Source organism: Myotis myotis, unplaced genomic scaffold (genome assembly GCF_014108235.1).
Source record: "Myotis myotis isolate mMyoMyo1 unplaced genomic scaffold, mMyoMyo1.p scaffold_m19_p_1, whole genome shotgun sequence".
Classification (NCBI taxonomy): Eukaryota; Metazoa; Chordata; class Mammalia; order Chiroptera; family Vespertilionidae; genus Myotis; species Myotis myotis.
In genome coordinates this window covers 111,740,166-111,762,854 of record NW_023416313.1, presented here as the reverse complement: position 1 = coordinate 111,762,854, position 22,689 = coordinate 111,740,166, and the positions used below count along the sequence as shown (strand labels likewise).

Genomic DNA, 22,689 nt, shown 5'->3' with positions numbered 1-22,689 from the left:
GGGGGGAAGGCGGCGGGGGGACTGCCGCCCTGCAGGAGCGCACAGTCTCATAGGCCAGAGGGCACAGGGCTAATGGCAAGGCTAATTACTTAGTAGCAGCGGCTCGGCAACAAAAGCGAATTGTGATGCTCCCAGAGCCTCTCTCAGGGGGACCTGGTCTGTGGAGTCAGGAAGGCTTTCCTGGTGAGGGGCTGATGCAGCTGTGACCTTCCGGACATGAAGGACACGGGCACTGACCTCCTGAGTTAGCGCACTTAGTTAGCTGTGACTATGTGTGTGAAATGATCACACTGAACCTCCTTCCTGCTTCCAGAATAACTCAGTGTCGCCCTCGGAAAGCCTGCGGGTCAGTGAGAAGCATCGGGGCTCTGCAGACTACAGTATGGAAGCCAAGAAGCGGAAGGCTGAGGACAAGGACAGCCTGAGCCGATACGTATGTCTGAGGGTGTGGTGGGCACTGCTGGGCCTTGTGGTGGGCAGGCTGGGGTGTGGGAGAACCCACAGGACCTGTTGTGGGTGAGTCAGAAAGACATACTAGTAAGTGGGGCCAAGGGCAGGAGAGGGTCCCACCAAGGATAGGTGGTGGCCTGGGGGAGGTGGGCGGCGGGCGGCGGGTGGCGGGTGGCGGAGCCTGGGGAGAACTGAGGGCATCTCTCAGGGACACGGGGTCCTAAACCCCCGCTGCCATCGGGCCCTCCTGGAGTGCCCATCTGTGTTGCTCACAGTTTGACCCTACAGCTTGACTGTGGTGTCTGCTCTGCAGGCTGTGCAGTGTGCAGGGGTGAGAGCTGGCACAGAGGGAAGGCCGATGCTATGCTAGGACCTGGTGGTCTTGCGCCAAGGCCTCTTTAGCCACTTGGCTGCTCTGTGGCTTTGGACACGTTGCACAGCCGAAGCCTCAGCTGCATTTCTGGGCGCTGTGGCTCATCTTCCCTCCCACACAGAGTGTGGAAATGGTGAAGTGAGACCAGTTCACTTCCTTGTAAATGATGGCAGATATAAACCCACTGGAAAGTAGTGTCTGGCTTCAAAGAGACAAGTTAAAGGGGCTTAGAAATATAACGGGCCAGCTGTCGGTGTGGCTGCCAGTGGGTGTGGGAGCAGAATGACCCCAGGGCTGGGGGCCAGGCTAGAATACAGTGAGGAGGAGGGCCGCCTTTGGTGGACTTCGGGTTTCGCCTGGGTTCAGATCCGGCTGGTGGAAGCAGGGTGGGGATGGTGTGGGATGGGGAGGGTGTGGCCTCTTACTGGCTTCTCTCTCGGTGCAGGACAGTGATGGGGACAAGAGTGATGATCTAGTGGTGGATGTTTCCAATGAGGTAAGGGCAGGCCTGGACTGCAGGGCAGCTCTCGGCTTGGGCGTGTGAGAGTGTTCCTGCCTGGTGGGTGCTCCTTGTCTCAGCTACTGTGCTAACATACTGGCAGCCGTGGAGCGCAAGGAGGCCTCTGCCATTGGGGCATCAGGCTGGTGGGGAGGAGCAGAGCAGGGCTTTGGTGGCTGGGCCTTCATGGGCACTGCAGGTTTCCCAGGACAGGTCCTCACAGAACCCCCCAGAGATCCCAGATTAGGGCCAGGGCTGGTTCCTCACGGCCTCCAGGTCAGCTGTGTTCTGCCCACCACCCTGGGGTCTGGAGGTGGAGTGGTGACCCCTGGGCCAGCCTCAGCCAGGAGGAGGAGCTGGAGCAGATCCACCCAAGGCCAAGAGGCCCAGCTGCTCAGATCTGAGTCCTGAACTGTGTGTGATTTGGGCAGGTCACCCCATCCCCACCCAGGCCCCAGTCTCCCCACCTGGGAGTCGAAGGGATCAGACTAGATAATTAAGAACTAGTTACCCCCACTTTGGGGTCCCCAGTCTCTCAGCCAAGCTCCTTTTCCTATCACCCATGCCCACTCCCTTCCATCCCAGCGCAGGAAAGAGTTTAGGCTGGTTGCTGCTTTGAGTACAGTTGTGCATCACTTGTGTTTTTAGGACCCAGCAACACCCCGGGTCAGCCCAGCACACTCCCCTCCTGAAAATGGGCTGGACAAAGCCCGTGGCCTGAAAAAGGATGCCCCCACCAGCCCCGCCTCGGTGGCCTCCTCCAGCAGTACACCTTCCTCCAAGACCAAAGACCTTGGTCATGTATGTGGGGTCTGCCCTTGGTGCTGCGGAGGGTCGGGGTGGAGGGGAAACGTCGGAAAAGAGACTGGAGCTGTAGGGATGCTGACCAGAGGGCAGAGGGATGGAGTAAAACAAATAGGTTGGGCTTTGCCCAGGTTCAAATGCCGGTTTTACTGCTTGGCCTGTGCTAGCTACTTAATGTTTCTAAGCCTTGGTTGCTGCATCTACAAAGTGGGAAAGTCACCGTGGCCTCAGCTAAACAAGGTTGGGCAAGAATGAGTGGCTGTTGGGGCAGAAGATTCAAAACTGGGCTGGGCTGGGGGGCAGCGGGGAGGGCTGTCCCCATTCTTCATGTGGTGACCAGCACGAGGCACTGTGGCTCCGAGTGCTCGGCACTTGGGATAAAGAGCGTCATGGTTTCCCTTGGTCTCTGCATCTTCCCTTTTTAGAATGACAAATCCTCCACTCCTGGCCTCAAGTCCAACACACCAACCCCGAGGAACGATGCCCCGACTCCAGGCACTAGCACGACGCCAGGGCTCCGGTCGATGCCAGGCAAACCTCCGGGCATGGACCCGATAGGTATAATGGGTAGGCACGATAGGGCTGGGGTACCTGTGGCTGAGGGAGGGGTCTGCCAGGCCAGGGCTGGAGCTGCACAGGTGGGCCAGAGACCAGGGAGTGTGTTGGGGCTGAGGCTCTCCAGGGCCTGCCTTTGGGAGGCTTCCTGGTCAGGTTTCAGGAGGAGACAGGCTGGTGCTTCAACACTGATATGGGGCTTCCTGGGGCCACTGGGCAGGGAACTTCAGACAGGTTGGGGCACCCATGGTTTGCTCCTGCCTCTGTTCTGTGAGGTTCTGAACAACCCCCTTCTTTGGGCTTCCGTGACCTGCCCTATAAAAAAAGGTGGGACCTCTCTCCGCTTGAATCTTCTTAAGCTATGCAGGTGGGACCCCGGTGAGGTGGGTTCCTCTGAGAGGACTGCCGGGGCAGGCGGCTCTAGGGTGCTGGCAGGATCGCTGCTGGGTGGGGCCCACTCCCCATGACGGCCACTTCCCACTGATGCCTGCCTCCTTGCAGCTTCGGCCCTGCGCACGCCCATCTCCATCACCAGCTCCTACGCAGCGCCCTTTGCCATGATGAGCCACCACGAGATGAATGGCTCCCTCACTAGCCCCAGTGCCTACGCCAGCCTCCACAACATCCCGCCCCAGATGAGTGCGGCCGCTGCAGCCGCTGCTGCCGCCTATGGCCGATCGCCAATGGTGAGCTTTGGAGCTGTACGTAGACTTTTTGGCTCCTTTTTTGGGGACTAGCAAGGAGTGGGGAGCTGGTGAGGATTAGGGGGTCACTTCCTGCATACCAGAAGGGTCTTACGACCAGACAGCTAGCTGCCTTTGGGGTACAGTGCTCATTAGAAAGAAGAAAACACCACCTTTGGGGATCAGCAGCCCCAGATCCCCCCTGCTTGCCCAATAGCTGCCATGTCCCTCACATGATGCAGCCTCCCTGCCTGCCCTTTCTGCTGGGAAATGGGGCTGATCCCTGTCTTTCCGGGCTCCACGGGATGGGATCCCGAGATGAGTCAGATGACTTCCAGGGAGCCGGGGGTTGGCAAATGGGGCTGCCTATGACACCAAGAATGGTCTGTTGGTGTTGATGAGCAGTTTGGATTGGGTTGGTAGAGAGAGGGGTCTTTTTTCAGGAGACAGTTTCTGTCTTTACCTCCTATACCTGTGGGGGCCTCCTCTGTCTATGAGAGCCCACTGGGACACTGGGGACTGAAGTGGGGCAGAGGCCGCTGCCTGGTGGGGCAGGGGGGACAGGAGGTGGGGAGGGTGCTGGGTCAGCATTGGGAGATCCGGACTGTCAGCCCTTCCCTGCCATTGTCCCGGGTGAGGCGCTTCTCCTGGGCTCTGCTCTGCTCGTCTGTCTCCCGGGTTCTGAAGAAGCAGTGATGTGCAGGCAGGACCAGGAAGCAGAGGAGGTGGCGGCCAGGGTGGGGGGATGTATGGTGTATCCCTCACTAAGGGCTGGCCTTGTCTTGCCTTACAGGTTGGTTTTGACCCTCACCCCCCCATGCGGGCCACAGGCCTGCCTTCAAGCCTCGCCTCCATTCCTGGTGGAAAACCGTAAGCTCTGGCTGCACTTACTGCATGCTTCTGGGGAGGGCAGGGGAGAGCACCCCCGCCCTGGCGGACCGCCCTTGAGAAGGTGTTAGCCTGCCCTTTAGAGGTTCTTCTAGGCCAGACGGTAACCCCAGGAATTAGCTGCCTGTCAGCTCAGGGTTCCCTCTGAAAGGGGAGTTGCTGAGGGCTTTGAGGTATGCTCACTGGCCTGGGAGAGAAGGAATATGGCAGACATTAGGGCCTTCTAACCAAATGACGCGGTTGGCCTGGGGGCTCCTTTGGGCTCTACTCGTTTGAAACACCCCCAGCTGGCATCCCCAGTACCTGAAACAGCAGGAAGCCCACACTGGCTCACACACTGGCTCTGCTGTGTACTCTCCCGTTTGTTTGAGGATGTAAACAGATCCCCTCCCCCAACACCACTGGCTCCTGAAGAAGGGGGTGGCATTCTGCTGGGGATTTTTAGGGGCGGTCGGTGTGTTAGGGATGTCACAGGTGGTGGGAGAGGCCATTCCAAGGCGCAGGTGGGGCTAGTGAACTGGTTTGGAGCAAGGATGTGTAAGCAGGAGCAGAGTCAAGGCTGGAATATTGAGCAGTTCCCACCCTGGTGGAGCCTGGCCAAGAAGGTTGGGGTTACCTGGTTTCCTAAGATTTGGGGGGCAGCTGGAGGCAGCGAGGCCAGTTGGGGTGGTTCTGGTGGAACGGGGCAGGACCTGGGGAGACTGGGAGAGGACTGGGGACAGCAGGAGTGACAGTTCTTGCCCTTTCAGAGCCTACTCTTTCCATGTGAGTGCTGATGGGCAGATGCAGCCTGTGCCCTTTCCCCACGATGCCCTGGCAGGCCCCGGCATCCCCAGGCACGCTCGGCAGATCAACACGCTCAGCCACGGGGAGGTGGTGTGTGCCGTGACCATCAGCAACCCCACGCGGCACGTCTACACGGGTGGCAAGGGTTGTGTGAAGATCTGGGACATCAGCCAGCCAGGCAGCAAGAGCCCCATCTCCCAGCTGGACTGCCTGGTGAGGATTCTGGGCTGTGGGCACCTCTAACTGGCATGGGAGAGCAGGGTAGCCTGGCCAGCAGGGGAGCCCTCTTGACCTGTCTGAGCCCTTTATTGGCTGGGTGACTTTGGGCACGCTGGCTGGCTTCCCTGATCCATGGTTTTACTGTCTAGGTAGAGATGATACTGACTTGGGCTGTGTAAAAAAATGCGTGAAAGATTGAAGGGTTGTGAATGAGCAGTGGAGATGGCCTGGCAGCTGCCAGGAACAAGGGTGGGGTGTGAGCAGGGGTGGCAGGGGTGCCCGGAGGTGCTGGATGTGACTCTCCTGGTCCCTGGGAAGGCAGGTGGGCAGGCTGAACACTGTCCTTTCTTCCTCCAGAACAGGGACAACTACATCCGCTCCTGCAAGCTGCTCCCTGACGGGCGCACGCTCATCGTGGGCGGCGAGGCCAGCACACTCACCATCTGGGACCTGGCCTCGCCCACGCCCCGCATCAAGGCCGAGCTGACGTCCTCCGCCCCTGCCTGCTATGCCCTGGCCATCAGCCCCGATGCCAAAGTCTGCTTTTCCTGCTGCAGCGATGGGAACATTGCTGTGTGGGACCTGCACAACCAGACGCTCGTCAGGTGCGGCTGTGGGAGGGACCTCATGCAAGTCACCTCGCCCCGGGTCTCAGTACCTTGCTGGGGGCTGGCTCAGAGCCAGCTTGGCCATCCTTGTTTATCACATTACCATACGGCTTGCGGATGACCTCAGCCCCTCGTCATGCGTGTTGGGTAAGGAGAGGGATTAAGAAAGCACATTGAGGAGACACAGAGTGTCCACCTAGGGAGGTCCCTTTGTTATATACCTGCCCCTGGACATGACCCTTGAGTGGAGTGGGAGAGAGGCCTGGCTTTGCTGTAAGCTCACTAAGGGACCATGGGCATATGGTGTACCCTTTTCTGGGCCTCATTTTCCTCTTCTGCTCAGAGGCTGCCAGCTTGGTATTCAGTGGTCCCCCAGGTTCACTCCTCCCTGCTTGGCCTTCATAGGCAGTTCCAGGGCCACACAGATGGGGCCAGCTGCATAGACATTTCCCACGACGGCACCAAACTGTGGACTGGGGGACTGGACAACACCGTGCGCTCCTGGGACCTTCGGGAGGGCCGGCAGCTGCAGCAGCATGACTTCACCTCTCAGGTGAGCAGCCAAGACTCCTCCCTCCCCTCCCCGAGGGCCGGTCAGCGGATGGAGGGGCCCTTACAAGTGGCCATTGCACATGACGAATCTGAGCCATCTGAGAAGGCTTCCCGGAGGAAGTGGCTATGAAATAGAATTGGCAAGGCCTTGGAATGGCCACACTTGACCCAACTGCTTAGATTTGATTCCCAGCTCCTCCACTGTTGAGCACTTTGGCCTCAGTTTTCTCATTTCTGGGATGAAAATAATAGTAGCTACCTCCTAGATCTAGTGTGAGTACCTGGAATGGTCCCTCTAAAAGCCTTTGCCATTAGCCTGGCTCATAGGAAGCATTCTGTAGATGCTAGGTATTATGATTTTTTTGTTGTTGTTATTACTCATTCTAATATTTTAGCCACACATATTTAATATTTTAGTGTTTTATTTGCTCGCTTTTTTCTTAAGGAAAGGCAGAAGTCATGGAGAGTACCTTTTTGAAAGCAGAAGATCCGTACCACCTCTGAGTTTGAATCCTAGCTCTCCCACTTACTATCTAGAGTCAGCCACCTCTCTAAGCCTCAACCTCCTCACCTATAAAATGGGGATGAAAAATGACATCCCATACCCCTGGGCTATTGGGCGGAGGGAGAGGAAGGCTTGGCTTTGCAAAGGGCAGTGGGGAGGTGATGGGGAAGGAGTGGTGGGATCTGGAAAGCAGGGAGGCTGAGCTCATCTGGTCCCTCCCCTGCAGATCTTCTCGCTGGGTTACTGCCCCACTGGGGAGTGGCTGGCCGTGGGCATGGAGAGCAGCAACGTGGAGGTGTTGCACCACACCAAGCCGGACAAGTACCAGCTGCACCTGCACGAGAGCTGCGTGCTCTCCCTCAAGTTTGCCTACTGCGGTGAGCCCTGGGGAGCATGGTCCCGGCAGCCTGGCCTGCCCTCTGTGTATAGATGAGGGGCCCAAAGTTTAGGAGCAGAGCCCTGATGGGAGCCAGGCCTCCTGACTCCAACCAGTGTCTCCCCATCCTTGTCCCTCAGATGCAGATACTGCCACAGGGTACTGAGCTCTCTGGGCGCCAGGCCAGAGCCAGTTGCTGCTGGCCGGGGGCAGTGGAACTGCTCCCAGCCCTGTGGGCAGTGCCTCTAGGCAGTTCTTCCAGGCGGTGAAGACTGCAGCCTCTGACGGCTCAGAGCCCTGGAGTGGAATGTCTGCTTCTCCACTGACTAGCTGTGCAGCCTAGGACACGTCTCCTCCTCTCTGATTCAGATGCATCTTACTCTGGCCTGGGATTGGCATGGCACCCACCACATGGCTTTGGGGGGCACAGTGTGTTAATGCTGGCAGTGCCCTGGAAGAGTAAGGGCACCTGCTGACCTCTGTCCCAGCTGGGTCTGCAGACTCGGGGCTTTTCCATTTTCCAGCACCTCCTGCTATCTTCCCATAGAAGTGAGAAGGATCAGTCTACCTTGGTAGCTTTAAAAAAATGTTTTGGGACAGTGTCATTGCTTCCATTTTGTGCAAACCCTACCTTATCTCATCAGCCCTGCCCACCCTCCACCTTGATTGCAAAGAAAGGCATTCTCTGGGTGTCCATGTGTCTGTTATGTATCTGCCCCTTGAAAGCAGAAAGTCGGCTGAGCACTGGTTAGTGGTTCGCACCGTGTTTCCATGGCAGCCACCACACCTGGGCTAGGTCTTACTTTGGAGGCAGCCGGTCACACCCTGACGCTCTTTTCCTCTCACCTGCAGGCAAGTGGTTTGTGAGCACTGGGAAAGACAACCTCCTCAACGCCTGGAGGACACCGTACGGAGCCAGCATATTCCAGGTACCGCCTGCCGGCCAAGTGCCCTCTTGGTTCTGCCCAGAGCCGGGGCCTGGCTGCGGTGATGGGGTGGGGATGGCGGGAGCCGAAGCAGGACCATCTTCCAGCCCCTCCCTGATGGGGTCCCAAATGGGTCTCCAGAAGCGAGGGAGGACTTGGCCACATCAGCCGGGCTCTCTCTGCTGCTAATGGCATCTGGCCCCTCAGGGTGAGGGCTTTTAGGTGGGGCTCTTGTAGGATTTCCAGAGCCAAGCAGAGAGAAAGCATGCTCTTGGCTCTGGCCTGTGCGCTGAGCACTCAGGAGGTGTGTGAGGCAGTGGAGCGAACAGGGCAGCTTTTTTTCAGAGCAGTGTTACCTGATATTCAAGGAAGGTCGAATTTCATCTCAACCTTTCAGTGTAAGGAGAGAGGTGGGGCGGGAGGAAAAGGGTCCAGAAAGAGGTGGGAGAGGGCGGAGGCTTTTTATGATTCTTCAAGATCTGGGGCTGGGCATCTAAGATCCCCGTGGGCACTGCAGTGGCTGGGAGCCCGTGGAAGGGCATCTCCACCTGAAAGCACCTCCTGGGCTGCCTTTGAGGGCCACGCTGTGTGCACTGCAGGTTGGCGGTCCGGGCGGGGGCGGGCGGTTTAATCTGCATCATTGAAGTGGTGCGGAGCTAAAGTGACTCCTGTCTTTTTTTTCCGTCCTGCACCTTCCTGCCTCTCCTCCTCCAGTCTAAGGAATCCTCGTCTGTCTTGAGTTGTGACATTTCGGCGGATGACAAATATATTGTAACAGGCTCTGGTGACAAGAAGGCCACGGTTTATGAGGTCATCTACTAAACAAGAACTCTAACAGGGCTGTCAAACTCTGGGAGAAACAGACTCAACTGTGACAGGGAGATCCTGGTGCGGGCCCCCCAGGACGGCGAGGCCCGGGAGCAGCCGAGCGGTCCGGCGGCGCTGTGGCAGGCTGGGCGGGCGCCGGCACAGTGCGACTCCGGGCCGAGGTGATGTGTCTCACAGACTCCAATGGATGTCTCTCCTCTTCCCCTTCACCGTGCTGGCAGATGCTACTAATAGATTTATGTGGAGGCTCACGGCTCCAGCTCCCCAAAGACACCCTTGTGAATCTCTGTCTTTCCTTCCCCTTTCTTTTGACCCGTCCCCTGCCCTGGGGTGGGGACACTGGAGTGGACCACATACCTGTGCCAGGGATGGGGATCTTATTTTCCCGCTTGTGCAGCGCACAAGATTTGTGAAAAATGTAAATAACAGACTCCTATCTCGGACTGGTCAGGGGGAAGGAGGCCCCTTCTCACCAGAAGCGCTAGCCGTGTGTTTCGCCTGCTGTATTTGTACTCCACTCGTGGTGGTGGTGGTTTGTGTTTTGTTTTTTTTAACAGAAGTTTCCAGTTCCTGCCTGGGAGGGGAGTCAGGGAGGGGGAGGAATGCGGAGAGAAGTCCTGGGGTGGAGAAAGGGAGCTGCACTGGTAACCAGGCTGACCAGTCGGGTCCCTTGGAATGAGGGTGCCTCCAGGAGGCTTGGGATGGTCCCAGGAGGGTCAAGACCATGCCACACAGAGGACAGACAGTGCCTGAGGTGGGCCCGGCCCGGGCTGAGGGCAGCAGCGCCCGTCAGATTTTTCTGTGGCCTCCGCGCTGCCTGCCTCTTGCCCTCGGTCACCCTCTCTCAGGGCTCTGACTAGCTCCCTCACTCTCCCCACCTCCATCTCTTTGGTGCACAGTTGGTCATGTTGGGAAACGGAGTTCAGAGGACTCCCTCTCCAGCCCTTCTTAATCGGCAGACAGAACCTGAAAAGGACAGAAAGTTGGAGGAAAGCATAGCAACTCAGCTCAGGGAGCTACCAGAGAAAAATAGCAACTGATGTGGGTGCTTTTTTTTTTTTAAAATTTGAATAAAGAATTAGAAGTGATGTCCTTTTATAAAATGCCTTCTCCCCTTTCCTGCCGGTGATCCCTCCCTCCCCCCGCCCACAAGGGAAAGTGTATTTAATCTGCGGGATTGAGTCTGGCAGGGCTGCAGGGGCTGAGGACACTAGGAGGCAGGTGGGGGCACCGATGTCCTGGCACACTGGTGACTTTTGCAGCTTTCAGTCTCTTCTGAGCCCAAACAGGTTACAAGTAGCTGCAAGTGACACTTTTTGGTACCAAAATGTTCCGAGGAGTTAGGCTTTTTTTTTTCTTTTGGTCTTTTTTTTTTTCTTCTTCTTCTTTTAAGGAAAAGCTAAAGGCCCTTTGAGTCCTGGTGGTGGGCTCTCCATGGATGTAAGTGAATGGAAGATAATTTTTATACTGCATTTTTATGGCTTATTTTGTAATGTGTGATTCTGTCTGGTGAGAAGGAAGGAGGGGCTCTGGTGAAAACTGCCCGTATTCAGTGATCTTGCTCCTGGGCCAGCAGCCCCCCTGACGTGATGAGGAGGCCATGGAGGCTGGCCAGGCACCCTGTACCTTTCTGAGGTTGGGGGAGAGGTGGCCAGGGGTATATGTCTCTCTCTCTCTCTCTCTCTCTCTCTCTCTGACTGTCTCAGATGCTCATCTGCCACTGTTGTTAAGGCTGTAGCCACAAGGGAGGGTGAGGGTAGAAGTTGATTCCTGAAGAAAGAAGAAAATGAAAAGTAATTGTAATGAGCTGTTTTTATATTTTTAAAAGTTACTATTTAAAGGTTGGCTTTATTGTTGCGTTTTAATTGCCCCCCAACCTCTCTACACACTCACAGTTCCACCCTCACCCTCAAGTTTGAATCCTGGGTGATTGCCTTTGTCATTGTGAACATGAGCTCTTCTTCCAGAGTCTGCATGCTGACTATGCAGGGTGGTGAAGGCGGGTGCTTTCACCACATCCCCGCCCTCCCCGTCTAAGCCCCAGGGAGTGGGGTGGGAGCAGGGGTTTCCTGCAGGCAGGTGGGCAGGACAAAGTTCCCTGAGGGGAAGGCTATATATAGTAGGTTACACCAAAGTCTTCTATAGCTGCCAGTGCAAAGCTGGAAAAAATATGAACTGCAATTGAAATCGCAAAGTGTCCACGAACATCTGGACCCTGAAAACCTAGATCGTTTTTTTTAAAAACCTTAAGTTTAGGTGTTTGTTGTTTGTTGTTTTTTTTTTTTTTTGGGGGGGGGGGGCGGGGGCTTCAATCCCTTGGTCACAAAGGCTTTGGAAGGATTTGCAGAAGGGGCAGAAAGGAGTGCCGTCAGTGACTCAGGGAGGGGGTCGGGCTGGGGTAGTTTCCAGGCTCTTGGATTTCCTGCCCCCATTGGCGAAGTCTCCCAGAACTGTGGACTAAAGGTTTCAAACTTCTTATTCTGTCAAAATCATACATCAGCACAAACAATTGCCTGCTGTTATTGCACACAAGAACAAAAATTTTTTTAAAGGAGTGATAATTCTAAGTCTGAAAGGACAGCTGGGCTGCACTCAGTCGTTCAGCTGGAGAGAGGATGTCCCTTGGCTTTTACTAGTAGAGAGGTTGAGCTGCAATTCAGCTTACAGCTCTGTCGGTTGACATGCTCGTAAAACGGCATCTCTTTCGCCACACTCATTTGTCCAGAACCATACATTGCAGCAGAGGGTGAGATGGCAGGCTCCAGCCAGGAAATCTGTGTGCCCAGGACTGGCCTGGCGGTTGCCCACCGGTGCCAAGATAGGGTTGGAGTCAGAGCTCGCTGGCCCCAGTGTGTGGAAGAGGAAAACCTCTATCAGCAAATGCTTGTCCTAATGAGAATGAAGGCCAGAGTTACTCCATTTCTGAGAAGAGGAGGTATTCTCTGAAAGGCCATCTACCAAGATTTCCCAGGCATGGTCCAGGATGGGAGGTGACCAAGATTCAGTCTCCACCATAGAAGCTCACAGTTGAGGGCGGGGAGACAACACAGCCCCTTGACTTGTGCAAGTGGTGTTGGGGACATCCTTCATCTTCAGCTGCTGGTGCCTCAACCGCCTGTTCTGTCATTGTAGGGTCTATGGGAAGGTCTGGAGGTACAGAGCTGTGGCTGCTGAGTAGAAGGGTCTTTAGCGAGAAGGCTAAATGTTATAGACTGGCCATCCAATATCTCGTGGTGATGGGGTGTAAATTTTTTTTCAAGAGCATATTTGAAACCACTATTTATATAAAGCACAGCAAAAAAACATGATCAACCTTTTTTCATTTGCATGGTTAGGCACCATTTGATTTTTTGTGTGTGTGAGATACAAAATGTACTCTATTGCGGTACCCATGAAGCATTTTTAAATATTGCACCAAAATTAGGCCTGTTCAATTTAAAGAGACGTCTATACTGAGCTCCAGATTTTACAAATGGGATGGTTAAGACCCAGAAAGGGCAGGTGACTTACCATGAGTCACATAGCCTGAGCTGAGACTATAAATCACACTCGGGAGTGGGGGAGGGTACGAGGGAGCTGCCCAGTGGACAGGACTGCAGGGGGTTGAGGCCTCCTGCCCCTTCTCCAACAGAACTGGTGAAATTCCTCACCGAAGGAGACAGCCAAAGAAAGTCATGGAAACCAGCCTCCTGCCTCGAGAATATCCTGGAACTCACACACCCATCTTGCCCTTGCTTCCCTCCTTCCCTCTCACCCTCTCTCCCTCCTGCCCTCTCCCACCTCCCCATCGCCTATCTATGCACCTGCCCATCTAGCTGGCCATCCTATCCCCCTATCCATTCAGCCAACATTTATGAAGTCTAAGTCTAGCATGTGCCAGGCATGGGCCTAGGTACTGGGATGCAAAGATCGATGAGGCAATGACTGCCCTCACAGAGCTCTCACCAGCTGGGAGGAGGCAGTCACATCAACTGGCAATCACTACTCCGTGAGCTATGTGATGGCACAAACCAGAAGATGTCCCAGCACATAGCTGAGACATTAGCCTGGGTGGGGAGAGTGAGCAAGGGTTCCTGGAAGGTGTGAGCTGAACAGACCTGAAGAATGGAGAGCTGCTGCGCCAAAGGGTGGCAGGGAAAGTGTGCTGGACAGAAGGAACAGCATGTGCTAAGACCTGGGTAAGAGGAAAGGACCCTACGTGTACCGCTCTCCTACCCCCACCCTGTGTGGTTCTCATCCTTCCCTGCTCTAGCTCCAACCCAGCTTGCTCAACTCCCAGTTCCCGGTGCCTCTGGCCAGTCTCCTCCAGCGCAGGAGCGAGGCTAGGATTCCGCACTGAGCAGGATAGTGAAACTCAGGAGGAGGGACCTGGGCAGAGGCCAGGGCTTCAGCTAGAGCCAGAAGAGGCAGGAGGATGGGGAGGAGGAGAAAAGGTAGGCTGCAATCCAGGGCCAAGAGAATGCCTGTGATGACCCCTCAGGGATCTAAGCCCCGGACACAGTTGCCATTCAAAAGCTTGGAGGTCTGTGCACTGGGCTGTTGTACATGGTCAGTCCCCCCAGCTAAGCTCCCCATCCACTCATGCAGCACCTTCATAACCACACCTGCCCTCAGCACTCTGCTTGGAACTCCTCACTGGCCCTCTGCATAGCAGTGCCTACACTCCTTAGCTTGTCCCCAGGCCTGGGCCCTGCACCTCTAGAGTCAGTCTTCACTTCTTCTTGCTTCACTGCACACACCAGTCCACAAATCTCCAATGCCCTATAAAAAAACAACCTGATTTTATGTTTCTGCCAGGATTGCCTTGCAGCCTTCTTTGAACTCCTGCTCATACTTCAGGACTCAGCTTCAATGTCACCTCTTCCAGGAAGCCTTCTCTGCCCCCCTCCCCCGCTCCCCCCTCACTCCTCTAGTCTGAGTTGGGTGTGTCTCCTTTGTGCTCCCTACAGCACATACTAAGCATGGTGAATTGTGACTATTAGTTTCATTACATCATCCTTTCATCTGATGTCCACTTGACCCTCCACCAGACAGGGACCTCCAAGAGCAGGAATTGTGTCTTGTATCTCCAGGACTTAGCACACAGTAGGTGATGTTAGTTGAATGAATCAGTGAGTGTGTGATGGAGATGACAGGCAATAATAACAGAGTGATTAGTATGTGTCATTGCTTCATAAGCACTGTCTAATTCCATATTCATAACTATCCTATGAAGCAGCAGTTGCCAACTGATGGTCCGCGGACCACTGGTGATCCACAAGGTCCGAAAGATTGGTGACCACTGCTATGAAGTCAATGCTATTATGCTCATTTTATAGATGAGGCAACTGAAGTTCAACTAGCCCAAGTTTATACAGCTTAGAGCATATGTATGATATTGCTGCTAGCTGGCTGGCTGGATAAATGAATGGTGGACTGGATGCATCATTAGGATCAGCTCAGAAGTTTGGAAAGAACTGATCCCACAAGTGGAGGAGGTGATCAGTGACCTTGAGATGAAGAGCATAGGAGGGAAAGTCAGGGACAGAAGTGTCCCCTGATTAGCTTTCCTCATGTCCATTAGGAAACCTCTGTCATTGCCCAGACAGCTCCACAGTGTGCCCACCTGAGCTAACCTAGGCAGATCGCAGGGCATGGCTGGTGGCTCAGGAGAGGACCCTTGGGAACTCTGGGCCTGCTGAGGCCAGACGGAAGAGTGGGATGGGGCCGTGGCCTGTCTCTCCTGGGTGTCACTAATGAGAGCTGCCCTGTTTGCTGATAATCCTATCTAATAAAAGAGAAACATGGTAATTAGCCATACCTCTGCTACCCTTCCCATTGGCTAATCAGGGTGATATGTAAATTAACTGCCAGCCAAGATGGCGGCCGGCAGCCAGGTAGCTTGAAGCAAACATGAGGCTTGCTTGCTTCAGTGACGGAGGACTCCAAGATTCCCCGCCTGCCGCTGCTGGCCTCTGAGCTTGCAGTTTGAAACATTGTTACAAATATAGAAGCTAAACAAAACCCCAGAAACCTGCTTTCAGCCAGCCGGGATCTCAGAGCTGGAGTTGAAACAGTGTTTCGATTATAGGACCCAAACAAACCAGATACCTGCTTTCAGCAGCCGAGGCCTAAGAGCTGGAGCCAAGCCTCAGAGCTAAAGCTGGCCCAGAATAAAAAAAAAAAAGAAAAAGGAGCGGTTGGGAGCTTCAGTCACCCACCAGCCTGAAAACAGCCCTCAGCCCCTCACCCAGGCTGGCCAGGCACCCCAGTGGGGACCCCCACCCTGAAGGGTGTGTGACCAGCTGCAAACAGCCATCATCTCCTCATCCAGGCTGGCCAGGCACCCCAGTGGGGACCTCCACCTGATCCAGGACACCCTTCAGGGCAAACCAGCTGGCCCCCACCTATGCACCAGGCCTCTATCCTATATAGTAAAAGGGTAATAGCTTCCCAGCACTGGGATCAGTGGAACCGCGAGGCCTCCCGGCACTGGGATCAGCATGACAGGGGGCAGTGGCCAAACCCCCTGATCACCCTGCGGCTCTGTGTGTGACAGGGGGCGGGGCCACAACCTCCCTATCCGCCCTGCTCTGTTCGTGACAGGGGAAGGCGTCCCAACCCACTGATCAGCCCTGCTCTGTGCCTGATAGGGGAGAGCTCCCCAACCCCCTGATAGCCCTGCGGCTCTGTGTGTGACAGGCTGTGGTGCCCCAACTCCCTTATCGGCCGTACTCTGTGAGTGACAGGGGGGAGCTCCCCAACCCCCTGATGGGCCCTGCTCTGTGCATGATAGGGGGGAGCTCCCCAACCTCCTGATGGGCCCTGCTCTGTGCGTGACAGGGTATGGAGCCCCAACCCCTCTGGTGGGCCCTGCTCTGTGAGTGACAGGGGGAGGCGCTGCAACCGCCCCATTGACCCTGCCTTGAGTGTGACAGGGGGCGGTGCCCCAACCCCCCAATCGGCCCTACCCTGAGTGTGACTAGGGGTGGCATCACAACCTCCCGATCCACCCTGCTCTGTGCATGACAGGGGGCAGTGCCCCAACTCCCCAATCAGCCCTGCTCTGAGCCCGACCAGGGGCTGCACCTAGGGATTGGGCCTGCCCTCTGCCACCTGGGAGCGGGCCTAAGCCAGCAGGTCATTATCTCCCGAGGGGTCCCAGACTGTGAGAGGGCACAGGCCGGGCTGAGGGATCCTCCCTCCCCCCCGAGTGCACAAATTTTTGTGCACCGGGCCTCTAGTCCTATATAATAAAGAGGTAATATGCAAATTAACCCTAACGCCCTCACTAGATGGCTACCTATGACCAGGCTGGCAGGGGAGTTAGTGAGGGACGACCAAATGACTGAACAAGCAGCCTGCATGGGGCAACCAGGCTGGCAGGGGTGTTATTGAGGGACGACCAAATGACTGAACAGCAGGCTGCATGGGGTAACCAGGCCGGCAGGGGGGCCATGTGGGGCGACCAGGCCAGTGGGGGGGGAGGCAGTTGGGGGCAACCAGGCCAGCAGGAGGGGCAGTTGGGGGCAACTAGGCTGGCAGGGGGGCAGTTGAGGGTGACCAGGCCAGCAGGGCGGGGGGCAGTTAAGAGCGACCAGGTCGGCAGGGAGGGGGCAGTTGGGGGCGACCTGGCCTTCAGTGGAGGGCATTTAGGGGAGACCAGGAAGGCAGGCAGGTAAGCGATTAGGAGCCAGTGGTCCAGGATTGTGAGAGGGATGTCCCGGGTAACAGGCCTAAACCGTCAGTCGGACATCCCCCAAGGGGTCCCGGATTGGAGAGGGTACAGGCTGGCTGAGGGGACTCCCCCTTCCCCCGTGCATGAATTTCATGCACTGGGCCTCTAGTAGATTATAAAACTTGAAAAAAGCAGGTCTGGAATCTTCAATTCTGGCAAATGAAACAGCAAGCTAACAAGGATTCCCTTTAATTGTGTGGACAGACAGACATGTTGAACAAAATTAAAACAATTTTACTTGCCTACCCTGAAAGAAAGGGAATCTTTTAATGGCATAAATAAAAGACTTTAAAGGCAGAGTGAGGAACTCTCAAGCTGAGAATAATATGTGAAAACTATATAAAGCAAAGCCTGACAGAATTACAATGAGGAATGGGAGGTCTTAACATACCACTAACAGAAATTGGTAGATTGAGCTAAAAGAAATTTATAAGGATATAGAAGACATGGAATCCTACAACCAACTATTAAAGAGGACAAAGAATTTTCCAACAAACCCGGAAGATGTTGGTTTTACAATCAAATGAAGCAGATAAGGCACTTTACAAAATTTAACACTCATTTATGACTTTTCTTAAAGAACCGAACTAGGAATAAAAGAACACTGACAATGGGAGCTAAACCAGACTATAGGCCTAGTAATAGATCGTGTTAAATTTTAGATACACTGTTTTCAAGTCAGTAACAAAACAAAAAGACGTATTACTGCTTCTGTTCAACATAGTGCTAGAGGCTCTAGCCAATGCAATAGAACAAAATAAAAAAAATAAAAAAGGTACAATGATTAAAATGAAAGTTGAGTCCTGGCCAGTGTTGCTATGGTTAGAGTATCAGCCCACACACCAAAAAGTTGCAGATTTGATTCCTAGTCAAGAGCATGTACCTGGGTTTGTAAGTTCAATACCTGGCCCCAGTTGAGGTGCATGCAGGAGGCAACCAATTGATGTGTCTCTCTCACATCGATATTTCTCCCCTGACCCCCCACTCTCTCTTAAGAAAAAAAAAATCAAATCAACCAATGACAAGTGCTGGTGAGGATGTGGAGAAAAAGGAACCCTCCTGCACTGCTGGTGGGAATGCAGACTGGTGAGGCCACTGTGGAAGACAGAATGGAGTTTCCTCAAAACACTAAAAATGGAACCCCCATCTGACCCAGTGATCCCACTTCTAAGAATATATCCCAAGAAACCAGCAACACCAATCAGAAAGGATATATGCAGCCCTATGTTCATAGCAGCACAATTCACCATAGCTAAGATTTAGAAACAGCTTAAGTGCCCATCAGCAGATGAGTGGATTAGAAAACTGTGGTACATCTACACAATGGAATACTACGTCACTGTTAAAAAGAAGGAATTCTTACCATTTGCAACAGCATGGGTGGAACTGGAGAGCATTATGCTAAGTGAAATAAGCCAGTCAGAAAAAGACAAATATCACATGATCTCACTCTTATGTGGGATATAATGAGCAACATAATTTGATGAACAAGAACAGATCCAGAGACAAATGGTAGGGGAGGGGGGTTAGAGAGCAACCAAAGGACTTGCATGCATGCATGTTAGCATAACCAATGGACACAGACACTGGGGCGGTGGGGGCCTGCCCAGGGTGGGAATGGCTGCGGGGGAGGGGGGTTATCAATTGGGAAAAAAGGAGACATGTAAAACTTTAGACAATAAAAAAAAAATCAATAGGAAAAAATATCCTTGGGTGAGAATTAATAAAAATAAATAAATAAAATGAAGAAAGTTGTAATTATTTGCAGGTGATATAACTATACATAGGAAATGTACAAAAATTTAAAACAAAAGTTTAGTTGCTGGATTTAAGATTACCATTTATTAATCAAAAGCACTGCTATTCATAAGCAATAACCAGTTAGAAAATGTAATATAAAGAAATAAAATGCATTTACAATAACAACAAAGCTACCAAGAATAAATCTAACTAAAGCTATATAAGAACTTCATGGAGAAAAGGATAAATTTTTATTGAAGGATATAATATTTAGAAGACGTATGTAGATCATAAGCTATGCCCTATTCATTGATGAGAAAATTCGATTTCATTTTAAAAATTGTCTTTTCCACCAGCCTATATTACAATGTTAAGCAAAATCCAAATCGGATATTTTCTATGTAATTTAATAAGCTAATAAGTAAAGGACTAAGAATAGCAAATATAACATTGAAGAAGAATAAGAAAGGAGGACTTGTCCTCCAGATATCAAGACGTGTGTAAAGCTACAGTCACCAGGAAAGTATTCTTGGTGCATGTATAGAAAAGACCAGTGGGACAAAATGGAAACCATAAACAGGCCCCTATGGAGATGTGAGTCTGACCTGGGTGGCGTTATGTGTGAGTGAAGAAAAGTACTGTTCAGCAGATAATACTGGACAGTGGGCCATCATTATAGGGAGTGTGTGGGGAGTGAATCTCTATCTCACACTAGACAAAAATAAAGTCGTTAAACTCTCAGAATGAAATACTGAAGAGAACAACCTCAGTAGCCTGAGGAGGGAAACAATTATTGAACACAACACAGAAAACAAAAGCTATAATTTAAAAATTAAAAGAGATCGAGTTGACGACATTAAAATGTGAAACACCTGTATAGTTAGAGATGCCATAAAGCTACACCACATAGACCTATGATTGCAGTACCTGCCACTGACAAAGAGTGGTATCTGGAATGTGTAATGAATTCTTCCAAATCAGTTTGTGAAAGCAAACAATGCAGGAAGAATGGGTAGAGGACAGAAGCAGGTGATTCACAGGAGAAAAATGGTCAGTAAACATGTAAAAAAGGCCACACCTCACTAGTTACCAGGGAAATGCAAATTCCAAACAAAGCGAGATAGTACAGCTCATTCGCATTGGATTGGCAAATTTTGAGTTTAATGATATGGAGCTTCTATGAGGGCGGGGCACGACTAGTACGTCAAACACCGCTGTGGGAGCATAACTGAGTCACCCACTTTGTGGAGCGTTTGGCAATAGGCAAGTAGAAGCAACACAATCCTATGACCTGATAACCCTACTTCCGGGTATATGCCCTAGAGAAACTCTTACACAAGCACACAGAGATGTACGTGGAGATATTTACTGCCTCACTGTTTGAAGTAACAAAAATAACTGGAAATGACCTGCTCATTATAGGGGCATGGGTAAAGAAAAATCTATTCATTCTTGTATAATGAAATTGTGTATAGACATTAAAGTGCATGAGCTAGGTCTTTACGTATCAACTTGGATAAATCTCAGAAACACAATGTTTTGTGAAAAGAGCAAGTTGCAAAAGAAAATACATGATATGATATTATTTATGTCAAGTGTAAATCCACATCCACATTAAACAATTATAAATTTGTATGCACACACACATGCACATAAATAGAAAGAATATATAGCCCTCCACCAGGATAACGGTTAATTGTGGGGAGGGAAGGAAGGGAAACATTGTATTACCTTTAAAATTTTTTTTTAAAAATATTAGAATGTTCCCATTTTAAAAAACCTGTGTGGTGGCCTCAGTAGTGTCACATTATTGTCTGTTCTTTTCTGCCTGTTTGATATATTTCATAATTAAATATTAAATAGAGAAAGAAAGCCATAAAATCAGGATTTGGTAGGAAGTCACCCCCAGCATAGTTTCTGGTGACTGAAAGGAGAGTTTTGGGCACACGGGGCACAGGGCTGGGGACACATGGCCAGTGGAACGGAGCGAAGCCCCAAGCTCACTGTGTCATCTCAGCTACGTCACTGGACCTGTCCACTCCCCTTCCTTCTCGTGTATGGAGTGATGCTTGAAAGCTGGATGAGCAATTTTTGTGTCCTCTTCAGCCTAGATACTTTGTGATTCTGAAGATTTTGTAGGTGTGCAGGGGCCACTATCATCAGAGACACCATGGATTAAGTTTGTTTAGCTTTTCATTACAAAATATGCTACACAGATGCCAAGCAGAGAGAACATCACAATGAATCTTCATGTGCCCATCACCCAGCTTCAACAGTTAGCAACTCGGCTAGCCTAGTTTTATGTTCGCCTACCTATCTCCATCCAGCCACCGTCACTGGAATATTATGCAGCAAATCTCAGACATCTCATCGTTTAATTAGTAAATATTTTACTATCTCCAAAAAGTAAGATCTATTTTTAAAAATATACAGCAAAGAGAATATAGTCAATAATATTGTAATAACTGTGTAGAGTGTCACATGGATATGAGACTCATGGGGTGATCGCTTTGTAAGGTATATAAATGTCTAATCACTATGTTGTGCACCTGAAATCAATATAATATTGTATGTCAAACTGTAATTTAAAAATAAATTTAATCCAGCTGGTGTGGCTCAGTCGTTGAACATTGACCTATGAACCAGGAGGTCATGGTTTGATTCCCAGTCAGGGCACATGCCTGGGTTGTGGACTTAATACCCAGTGGCGTATATGCAGGAGGCAGCGAATCAATGATTCTCATCACTGATGTTTCTAGCCCTCTCTCCCTCTCCCTTCCTCTCTGAAGTCAATAAAAACATATTAAAATTAAAAATGTAACCCAAGCCCTAACTGGTTTGGCTCAGTGGATAGAGCATCGGCCTGCAGACTGAAGGGTCCCAGGTTCGATTCTGGTCAAGGGCGTGTACCTCGGTTGCAGGCACATCCCCAGTAGGGGGTGTGCAGGAGGCAGCTGATCGATGTTTCTCTCTCATCGATGTTTCTAACTCTCTATCCCTCTCCCTTTCTCTCTGTAAAAAATCAATAAAATATATTTTTTAAAAATGTAAGCCCTAACCAGTTTGGCTCAGTGGATAGAGTGTTGGCCTGCGGACTGAAGGGTCCCAGGTTTGATTCCTGTCAAGGGCATGTACCTTGGCTGCGGGCACATCCCCAGTAGGGGGTGTGCAGGAGGCAGCTGATCGATGTTTCTCTCTCATTGATGTTTCTAACTCTCTATCCCTCTACCTTTCTCTCTGTAAAAATAAATCAATAAAATATATTTTAAAAAAATAAAAAAATGTAACCCCAATATTACTAACCCACCTAAAAAATAACAATTATCTTCAATGTCATCAATACCCAATCTGTATTTCAACTTCCTCAATTGTCAGAATATTTTTAAAAATGTGTTTACTTAAAGTAGGATCCAAATAAGGTTCACACAAAGTGACTATAATTGATATATTATAGATTCCTCCTCTCTCTCTCTCTCTCTCTCTCTCTCTCTCTCTCTCTCTCTTCACACATGCAAACAGGCATTTATTTCTTGAAGAAACAAAAGTATTTGAGAGCTTCTCACAGGCTGAATTTAGCTGATTGCTGACTTATGGCTAGATCTTGGGTTGATTAGCTGCGGGGAGAGAGGAGGCTAGAATCCTTCACTGACCCCTCAGGAAACACACACTATCAGATGTTTCTCCTTTTGCATGGTAGCAGTCACTGATGAGCATCGCCTAGGTTCATAAATGTATTAGGGGCTACAAAATGGTGATGTTTCAATCTATTACCCCTTCATCTATTTGCTTAAAGAGAAGCTGCTATAAAGAGAAACTGCCCCTCATAAACCATTTGGTTATGTTGAAGTTTAGTTTAAATGCAGAATAAATACTTTATTCATTTGCTTCATTTGCTAGTTTTCAAAGTAATAAGTTAGTTTCTTAGTATCCTCAAAAGCTTAATAATCTTAAAATATTATTTTGAATGTGTGGATTTAAACATATTTGATATGTTTCAGTTAAGATAAGTTATTGTTATTGCTTCTCAAATCATCCTGCTTCAGGAAATCTCTTGAAGATGCCTCCTGAGTCTTTTTGATATGACCCTTCTAGTCTTTGGTAGCTTCATTGCTTTCTTCATTGTTTCTGGATAACATTGTGCATTTTCTGTCCTAGGTCTGAAGTCAGTCATTTCTCCAAG

At 51.2% G+C, this 22,689-nt stretch overlaps 1 protein-coding gene across 24 annotated transcripts in view; it reads left to right on the top strand.

The window, feature by feature from the left end:
- Positions 1-10,897, top strand: part of TLE3 (TLE family member 3, transcriptional corepressor) — a 45,920-nt gene extending 35,023 nt beyond the window's left edge. For 9 of the 24 annotated variants that reach the window (XM_036347517.1, XM_036347431.1, XM_036347421.1 and 6 more), the window contains 12 exons: positions 314-433; positions 1,269-1,319; positions 1,971-2,123; positions 2,552-2,693; positions 3,183-3,382; positions 4,134-4,234; positions 5,002-5,251; positions 5,615-5,862; positions 6,271-6,418; positions 7,149-7,299; positions 8,151-8,227; positions 8,939-10,897. In XM_036347517.1, the coding sequence (XP_036203410.1) occupies positions 314-433; positions 1,269-1,319; positions 1,971-2,123; positions 2,552-2,693; positions 3,183-3,382; positions 4,134-4,234; positions 5,002-5,251; positions 5,615-5,862; positions 6,271-6,418; positions 7,149-7,299; positions 8,151-8,227; positions 8,939-9,046 (1,749 nt within the window). In that variant the 3' untranslated portion in view covers positions 9,047-10,897. Of the gene's footprint in view, positions 1-313; positions 434-1,268; positions 1,320-1,970; positions 2,124-2,551; positions 2,694-3,182; positions 3,383-4,133; positions 4,235-5,001; positions 5,252-5,614; positions 5,863-6,208; positions 6,419-7,148; positions 7,300-8,150; positions 8,228-8,938 lie in introns of those variants that run through there. The other 15 variants (XM_036347439.1, XM_036347538.1, XM_036347480.1 and 12 more) reach the window with 11 other exon arrangements.
- Positions 10,898-22,689: the final 11,792 nt, after the last annotated feature.